The sequence below is a fragment of the Cebus imitator genome, unplaced genomic scaffold (genome assembly GCF_001604975.1).
Source record: "Cebus imitator isolate Cc_AM_T3 unplaced genomic scaffold, Cebus_imitator-1.0 Scaffold295, whole genome shotgun sequence".
NCBI classification, from domain to species: domain Eukaryota; kingdom Metazoa; phylum Chordata; class Mammalia; order Primates; family Cebidae; genus Cebus; species Cebus imitator.
This window is the reverse complement of record NW_016107610.1, coordinates 1,178,898-1,188,517: the sequence shown is the minus strand read 5'-3', so window position 1 is coordinate 1,188,517 and position 9,620 is coordinate 1,178,898. Positions and strand designations below refer to the sequence as shown.

At 43.6% G+C, this 9,620-nt stretch overlaps 1 protein-coding gene across 5 annotated transcripts in view; it reads left to right on the top strand.

The window, feature by feature from the left end:
* The window catches only part of ADAMTSL3 (ADAMTS like 3), a 363,845-nt gene that overhangs the window by 47,525 nt on the left and 306,700 nt on the right, over positions 1-9,620 (top strand). For all 5 annotated transcript variants that reach the window (XM_017502246.2, XM_017502245.2, XM_017502242.2 and 2 more), the window contains exon 3: positions 5,821-5,940. In XM_017502246.2, the coding sequence (XP_017357735.1) occupies positions 5,821-5,940 (120 nt within the window). The remainder of the gene's footprint in view (positions 1-5,820; positions 5,941-9,620) is intronic.

Here is a 9,620-nt window from a genome sequence, read left to right as displayed (position 1 = left end):
CCTCCTGAGTAGCTGGGATTACAGGCATGCGCCACCATGCCCAGCTAATTTTTTGTATTTTTAGTAGACACGGGGTTTCACCATGCTGACCAGGATGGTCTCGATCTCTTGACCTCGTGATCCACCCGCCACGGCCTTCCAAAGTGCTGGGATTACAGGCGTGAGCATCTTCCTGTTTCTTAGCAGCATTCAAGACACTTGACTATTCTCTTTGATGCTAAATCTCCCCATAACCTAATATATGTTTTTTTCCCCTTTATTCTACTCTAATTGATGTTCATTTTTTGTGTCTTCTTGCTTCTCCTCTTCTACTTAATTTCAAGTATTAGAATTGAGGGTGTCAGGCAAAGCCCTCTTACCTGCCAAACTCTTTCTCTAGGGAGTGGCTTTTCTGGTATAATGGCTGTAAATATATGTAAATATACATACATACATTATGAAAATGCAGGTGATGACTTCCACATCCCTATCTCCAGCCTTAGACTTCCTTTCTGAGCTCTGGACTTGCATATTGAATGACAAACTCAGGCACTTCACATGGATGTTTCATGGGCATCTCCAGCTTAACATGACTCAAACAAAACTATTGAATGTACCTTCCCCAACAAATCTGTTTCTGCCTCAGGGCTATATCCATCCTTTGCAACTCCTTTACAACCATTGCTCAAGCCAAAAACCCAGAAGTCACCCTTGATTCCTCACTTTTCCTCCCTTATCAGCAAGCTTTTCTTGGTTCTACTTCGAATCCATGCACCTCTCTCCTTCTCCATCGCCATCATCTCAGTCCGAGGAACCATCCTTTCTGACCTGGATTAGTACCAACAACCTTCTAACTAATCTTTATGATTCCACTTTGCCTCCTTCTAGCCCTTTCTCCACAAAGCAAGTCAGTGTTGTTTAAATACCCTTCTGTGGTTCTTCCTCTCCTTTGCCATCAGGCTTGGAATGTCTTGGGTGGCTTTTCCCTTCCTTTATCCATTTCATGCCACTCTTACTTGTCCACACTAAATCCAGCCACACTGACCTCCTCTGGTTCTTCCAACTCACTGACTTCCTTTCCACGTTGGAGCTTTTGTACTTGTTCTTCTTTTGCCAGTAATACTTATCCTTAGCTTTTTCCATAACTGGCTCCTCCTGTTAGAGTTATTATCTGAAATCTTATCTTCTCAGGGATGCCTTTTTTGACCATCTTATCTAAAATTGAACAGTCCTCTCCCAATATTATTCTCATCATCTTGTTCATTTCCTTTAGAACTTAGAATGTTAATTTTCTTATTTATGTAATTGTTTACTTATTTTACTATGTATCTCCCCACCCCCCCACCCCCCCGGCCAGGATGTAACCTTCATGAAAATAGGAACCTGATCTTTGTTGTTCTTCATTGTATCTATAGCTTTAAGAACTGTGCCAGGCATATATTCGGTGCTCAAAAAATATGTGTTGAATGCACTGAATGCATGGTCAACTAAATATGAGCATCACTTGGAAGGTCCACTGTATGCAGGAAGCTGTTTTAAGGTGGTGATCTTTGACTGCTCCCACCCTGGTAAATGAATCTGTCCAAGTATTTGCACATGGCTGCTAATAGGTTCTAGCCCTGGCTGTAAGCTGGCTCTGTTCCTCAAACTCACTGACCTCCTCTCTACTTTAGGGCTTTTGCACTTGCTCTTTCTTTGTGGGTGGCGGGAGTAGTTACTCGCAGATTTGATGATTGGTAAGTCTCCTAACTCGCAGAGTTGTAGTTTACTCATTTTTGAAACAAGGAGTTTGACCTAGATGACTTCTAAGGTCTCACTAGGTATTTAAAATGATGATTCTGGCTGGGCACAGTGGCTCATGCCTGTTATCCCAGCACTTTGGGAGGCTGAGGTAGGCGGATCACCTGAGGTCAGGTGTTCGAGACCAGCCTGGCCAACATGGTGAAACCCCATCTCTACTAAAAATTAGCCGGGCATGGTGGTGGGCACCTGTAATCCCAACTACCTGGGAGGTTGAGGCAGGAGAATTGCTTGAACCTGGGAGGCGGAGATTACAGTGAACTGAAATCATATCACTCAACTCTAGTCCTGGCAACAGAGTGAGACTCTGTCTAAAAAAAAAATTTAAAGTAAAAAAAAATAAAATGATGATTCTTTGAACTCTAAAGCCAGTAACAGCAATTAGTAGTGCCAAATCTCTCACATAAATGAAATTTAATAAGAAAATCTTCAAATTATTTTAACAGTCTAGTGCTATATAGACCATCTAGTCTAGTGAAGTTATCTCTTCTATGTTCCTTGACAGAATGATCACGTTAATTTCCCTTTCTAAAACACAGTGGGATGTTTTGGCATAAACCCTAGTTCCTGCTGCAGTTTGAGAATGAGTCCATTGGAGCAGCAGAGGTGTCAGAGGAATACATTTATTCCCTGCTCCTCCTGTCTGCAGAGAGCGATTTCCTTAGAGTAACATCTGTGGCCTCTTATTTTATTTCTGACTCATTTCTTCCTAGGCAGGGGGAGTGAGGTATCCAGTCAGGGCTATAGTCACTGATCCATGTATTTTTGACTGGATGGGGCTAAGCACTACAGACTCTGTCTCCTTTATTACTTTCCTCCTTGAAGCAATCAAGGCAGCCTGGTAAGCCCTCTACCTCCTCAATCTTCCCTTGGACAGGCTCTCCCAGGAGGTGGACGATAGTGTGATGGTAGCGAGTCCATTCGGTCATCATATCAAAGACATATTCCCCCAAAGAGGGTGTCCTTTCTGACCCCTCAGACTCCAACCATTGTGACTTATGTCCAGTGATTCAGATGCCAGGTTATATGGTTTGGTTCTGTGTCCTTACCCAAATCTCATCTTGAATTGTACTCCCATAATTCCCACATGCTGTGGGAGAGACCTGTTGGGACATAATTTGAATCATGGGAGCGGTTTCCCTCATACTGTTCTCATGGTAATGAATAAGTCTCACAAGATCCGATGATTTTATCAGCAGTTTCCACTTTTACATCCCTTTCATTTTCTCTTGCCACTGCCATGTAAGAAGTGCCTTTGCTTCCCACCATGATCCTGAGGCCTCCCCAGTCATGTGGAACTGTAAGTCCAATTAAACCTTTCTTCCTTTTCAATCTTGAGTATATCTTTATCAGCAGCATGAAAACAGACTAATACAGTAAATTGGTACCAGTAATATGAGGTGCTGATGAAAAGTTATCCAAAAATTTGGAAGAGACTTTGGAACTGGGTAACAGGCAGAGATTGGAACAGTATGGAGGGCTCAGAAGCAGACAGGAAACTGTGGTAAAGCTTGGAACTCCCTAGAGACTTGTTGAATGGCTTTGACCAAAATGCTGATAATGATATGAACAAAAAGGTCCAGGCTGAGGTGGTTTCAGGTGGAGGTGAGGAACTTGGGAACTGGAGCAAAGGTGACTCTTGTTATGTTTTGGCAAAGAGACTGGTGGCATTTTCCCCCTGCCCTAGAGATCTGTGGAAATTTAAACTTGAGAGAGAAGATTTAGGATACCTGGTGGAAGACAAGTCTAAGCAACAAAGCATTCAAGAGGTGACTTGGGTGCTGTTAAAGGCCTTCAGTTTTAAAAGTAAAACAGAGCATAAAAGTTCAGAAAATGTGCAGCCTGACTATGTGATAGAAAAGAAAAATCCATTTTCTGGGGAGAAATTCAAGCCAGCTGTAGAAATTTGCATAATTAGCAAGGAATCTAATGTTAATCCCCAAAACTATGGGGGAAATGTCTCCAGGCCTTGTCAGAGACCTTCACAACAGCCCTTCCCATCACAGGCCTGGAGGCCCAGGAGGAGAAAGTGGTTTCGTGGGCTGGGCACAGGATCCCTGTGCTGTGTGCAGCCTAGCAACCTGGTGCCCTATGTCCCAGCTGCTCCAGCTGTGGCTGAAAGGGGCTGATGTAGAGCTCGAGCTGTGGCCTCAGAGGGTGGAAACCCCAAGTCTTGGCACCTTCTAAAGGTGTTGAGCCTGGAACAGAAGTCAAGAGTTGAGGTTTGGGAACCTCTGCCCAGATTTCAGAGGTTGTATGGAAATGCCTGGATGCCTAGGCAGAAGCTTGCTGCAGGGGTGGAGCCCTAATGGAGAACCTTTGTTAGGGTAGTGTGGAAGGGACATGTAGGGTCAGAGGCCTTACACAGAGTCCCTACTGGGGCACAGCCTAGTGGAGCTGTGAGAAGAGGGCCACCATCCTCCAGACCCCAGAATGGTAGATCCACTGACAGCTTGGACCATGTTCCTGGAAGAGTCACAGACACTATGACACTTCTCCTGCCTGTGAAACAGCCAGGAGAGACGTACCCTACAAAGCCACAGAGGCAGAGCTGCCCAAGACCATGGGAAATCACCTCTTACATTAGTGTGACCTGGATGTGAGACCTGGAGTCAAAGGAGACCATTTTTGGAGCTTTAAAGTTTGATTGCCCCACTGGATTTTTGACTTGCATGAGCCCTGTAACCCCTTTGTTTTGGTCAATTTCTCCCATTTGGAACAGCTGTATTTACCCAATACCATTGTATCTAGGAAGTAACTATGTTGCTTTTGATTTCACAGGCTCATAGGCAGAAGGAACATGCCTTGTCTCAAATGAGACTTTGGACTGTGGACTTTTTGGTTAATGCTGGAATGAGTTAAGACTTTGGGGGACTGTTGGGAAGGCATGATTGGTTTTGAAATGTGAGAATATGAGATTTGGAGGAGCCAGGGGTGGAATGATACGGTTTGGCTCTGTGTCCCCACTCAAATCTCATCTTGAATTATACTCATAATTCCCACATGTTGTAGGAGGGACCCTGGGGGGGGATAATTTGAATCATGGGGACAGTTTCTCCGGTACTGTTCTTGTGGTAGTGAATAAGTCTCGTGAGATCTGATGGTTTTATCAGGGGTTTCTGCTTTTGCATCCCTCTCATTTTCTCTCGCCACCACCATGTAAGAAGTACCTTTTGCCTTCCGCCATGATTCTGAGGCCTCCCTAGCCATGTGGAACTGTAAGTCCAGTTAAACCTCTTTTTCTTCCCAGTCTCGGGTGTGTCTTTGTCAGCAGCATGAAAACGGACTAGGCTATGAGCTTTCCATGAACTAAACAGAGTCTACAATATCCATGTTTATTTAAGCTTGGATTTTTAAACAAAGAAGTATGAGGAAAAAGTCTCAAAGGATATATGCCAAAACAATTAAAAGTGGTTATTACAGGTTGAAAAGATTATGGGTGATTTTTATTTTCTTCTGTGCTCATTTATATGTTCTAAAGTTTCTACAATGAAGTGCTTTTTTGTTGTGGTATGGGAGAAAATTTTTGTTTCCCACTCCTTTGCCAAAAAAAGAAGAAAAAAAAAAGGAAGGAAGAAGAAAAGAAAATCCTAAAAACAATAGATTTGCAACAAGTAAACAAAATTAACTACTCTGTGGCTGAATTGCTGGAAGCTGGGGAGCATAGGGAGTGGGGAAGGGAGAGAGGCAGGTGTTGGGGAATAAATGCAATGGCTGTCCATTTGATTTGGGCCACTGTGATATCCCAGCCTAACGGTGCCCCGACACAGGCACCTGGTGTTCCTCACCTTGGTGTTTTGCCAAGAGAAGGCACTTCCCTTTTTGCTTCTTTGTAGAGCTTTTAGTGGTAGATTCTCCTGGAATTTGGACTTGCATGAGCCCTGTAACCCCTTTGTTTTGGTCAATTTCTCCCATTTGGAACAGCTGTATTTACGTAATACCATTGTATCTTGGACTTTATCATTGTATCCTTCTTGGACCTTACTTGGCAGGGGGTCCTTACTGGAGCCTTATTGGTGACCCAATGATCTTGTTTTTCAGACCACAGCTGAGAAGTCTCCTGGAGCATATTTCCTTCCTGAGTTTGCACTCTCTCCTCAGGGAAGTTTTCTGGAAGACACAACAGGGGAGCAGTTCCTCACTTACCGCTATGACGACCAGGTAAGAACACTGGACAAGGATCTACCTTTGGCTTTGCTGTTTGCCTGGTCAGGAAACAGTGTCTCTAAAAGACCTTCAAAGTAATTATATTTTCCTCTTGGCAATACTAGTACAACAGACCCTTGACACCCTCGAAGGATCGCAGAACATCTGGGTTGCCCGTGCTTGCATAGAATTTCCTATACAGTGTGCAGTTCTTTCTCTGCATTTGCATGAGAATCACTTTTTAAAATTTTCATCAGAAATACATAATGGATCTGTTCATCTTAGCTATCACCACAGTGATGATTCAATTCTGAAATTATCCAAAAGTTCTGTTTTCTGCTTATATGTTACTTCTTTGCCCTCAGCATTTACTTCATTTCTTTCACCAGCACCAATGTTACATGCTTTTTTCCCCAGGATTACTTGTCAGAAAGGAACACAGTGTGTATGCCTGTGTGCACATGTGTCTGTGAGTGTGTGTGTGTGTATGTGTGTGTGCATGTATGTTTAAATCATTTAAAGAAGGCTAACTATAGAACAAGGCCTTGCTTGGCTGAGATGTGTAAGCTGGGCACTGGAAGTTGTGATTCCCTTTCATCCTCAACTCACCTTGATGCCGTAACAGCATTTAAGATTATTCATCTTTGAAATCATTCACAACTGGGTGAAACAGAGAGTTTCAACTTTACCTAATGCAAAGATGGTAGAACCTGAATTTATGGGGCGGTTGAGCAAACCAGGGTGGACTTTAACATGATGCAGGGCCTTGGTGGATCTGGCAGACCTTGGTACCTATAGGGCCCAAGTGAAGGTGAGGAGCTGGGGCAAGATCACCTTCTCATGGCACATGATAGAGTGGAGGGAGATGGCCCAGTGACTGAGGCCAGCTGTGCTATCCTCAATGGTATAGCCAAAGGCCAGTGCGTTCTGGTTTGATTTAGGTAAAGCCTAGTTAGGGTGCAAAAGACAGTACTCAAAAGGAACAGCTCTCAGAAATTCAGTCTGCCAACATGGGTAGATCCAAGATGTGACCACAGGGAATGGGATTCAATTCTGGGGCTGGCTGGAGCTAGGCAGAGTGCTGGAGGTCGGCTAGGAGAAGGATTCAAGTCATGTCGAACATCCGTGGCTGATGCAGGATGGAGATCAGAGCATAGAGGGCAGGTAGAGAAGTCTGTTGCTCAGTCCTCTCTCTCCCAGCTCAGGAGGAGACACTGCACACTCTCCATTGTTGAGGCTGCTGCTCAGTGACCTATCCTTGATGGGCTTAGTTCTGGAGCTGGGGCTGGGGTAAAGGACAGGGCTGTGACCCAGCAGACTCCTGTGGGCAGAGAGCCACACTGGTCATCGGGGCAGGAGTGGGATGAGACCAATTTCTTACTGAAAATGTCAACATTCAATCATTTTTTTCAAGCTACTTTAAAAGTGACTGAGTTCATTACTAGTTATTGTGGGAAGCAGGGGTGGACTGGGGAATAATTCTATATTTGCCTTATGGAGCCCAAACATTCAGGCCTGGTTGCTAATAGGGCCTAAAACATCGTTAAGTTGCTTTCTACCTTTCCCTCTTCCCCTGATGGATTTTGAGAGGGTCTATAATTTATAGCTCCTTTTAATCCAGAAATCAATAATCCAACAGGTTTTCAGATGAGAACTTCAAGGAACTAATTGAGAGGGCCATAAAGGATAAAAGCGGGTGTCTGGAAAATACCAAGCTATGCATTTTATAATTAAAGAGTGGTTAATGCCTTCTCCAGCTTCCACAGATACTTTATATTTAATATAATAACAATATAAAAGCTGGAAAAAGGGGGAAACAAGCCCCCTTAGTCTTTTCAAAAGGTCTAAAGCAGATCTGAAAAGTGTGTGGCATGCTGTGGAAATTTCATCCTAGGACATGGTGTTCCAGAAAGCCCCAGTGACTAGCATATGAAAACACTCTGTGTTGCCCCCACTGTGTATTTCTTTTAAGAGAAAGGAATAATTTGAGACTATAACAAGCCAATAATAGCACCCACTTTCCTCTACTAAGGGCACAGAAAATAGACTCTTGGACTAAACTAGGCGTATCCCTGGAATGAACCTCAGGAATTTAATCAGCTAGAGACTGTGAACCCACCACCCAAATCCTGATTCTCTTTCCTCCTTTTCCTTTTCTTTTTTGAGATGGGGCCTTGTTCTGTCACCCAGGCTGGAGTGTAGTGACAGATCACAGCTCACTGCAGCCTCAATGCCCCCCCAAAACACACAGTCAAGTGATCTTCCTGCCTCAGCCCCACCCCCACCACCCCAACTAGCTGGGTCTATAGATATTAGGCATGCGCCACCACCTTCAGATATTTTTTTTTTTGGTCTGCATTTTGTAGAAGTGGGGTTTTGCCATGTTGCCCAGGTTGGTCTCAAACTCCTGGGCTCAGGTGATCTGCTGTCTTTGGCCTTCCAAAGTGTTGGGATTACAGGTGTGAGCCACTGCACCTGGCCAATTCTCTTTTTTCTTAATGGGGAAGGCGCTTCTCAGGCACTGGGGAAAAGATAAAACCAATCAAATGCTATCAAACTTTAAAAAAAATCCCCTGATCCTGCAGCATATGACAAAACATTGAGATCGATTGAGAACAAAGTCTCTGGAGTCAGAGACTGCTTTGGCTTCAAATATGATTTGCCACTTCTGCTGTTTGATTTGCTGTTTTACTTGGACAAGTTACTTTACTTCTCTGTGTCTCAGTTTTCCCATCTGTGAAATGGAGATTTGGATGGTATCTACATTATGGAGGTGTTGCAAGGACTTGAAGCAGATAATTCATATGTCTCCCTGCACAGGGCCTGGTACATATAAGAATTTAATTTAGCTACTGTTATTACTAAGACTGTTATTTGCAAACACTCAGTTCAAAGAATCTCAGATATGCTACAGGAAAGGAAGAAACCTTGTTCTGCCTTTATATTAGGAGATCCCATGCAATATTTTCAATTCATTTTTTATTGAGGTATAACATACTCAGTAAAATGCATACATATCTGAACTATAGAGGTTGATGAATTTTTAAGTGTTTTTACACCTGTGTAGTTGCTACCTAGATCAAGAAAATGAGCATTTCCAGCACCCTAGGAGGCTCTTGTACCCCTTTCCAATTAATATTTCCCATTCAAGAAGTAACCACCATTCAGACTTTTATCAGTATTACAGATTCATTTTGCCTGCTTTTAATTTTAGTTTTGAATCTGTATAAATGGAATCATACAGCACGTACTCGTTTGTGTCTGGCTTCTTTCACACATCATTATGTCTGAGAGATTCAACCCAGTTGCTGGATCCAACATAATATAGGGTTTAATGTCTAGCAGCCAGTTGTACTCTTTGGAACAAATTGTCTCATGTTGGAACAAATTGCAGCATACTGGGTGGCATGCAGCATTGCTCTTGCACAGAAATTCCCAAGTTGTTCCTAAAAGGTTTTCAGAGCAGTCTCTCCAAAGATTCATACCTGGGGAAGTGGTGGGGACAGTTTTTCAGTGTAGCCTTTGTCATATGCCAGCAGCCACCAGCATTCCACAGCCAGAAATAGGTACAGGGTCTGTGTGAGTGGCCGCCAGGGCAGAACCTGTGTCAGGTGGCATGGGTACCTACCTGTGGAATCTCCATATATATGCCAGGGGTAGTGTCCTGCTGTCACAGTGGCCTGAAGCCAGAGTGA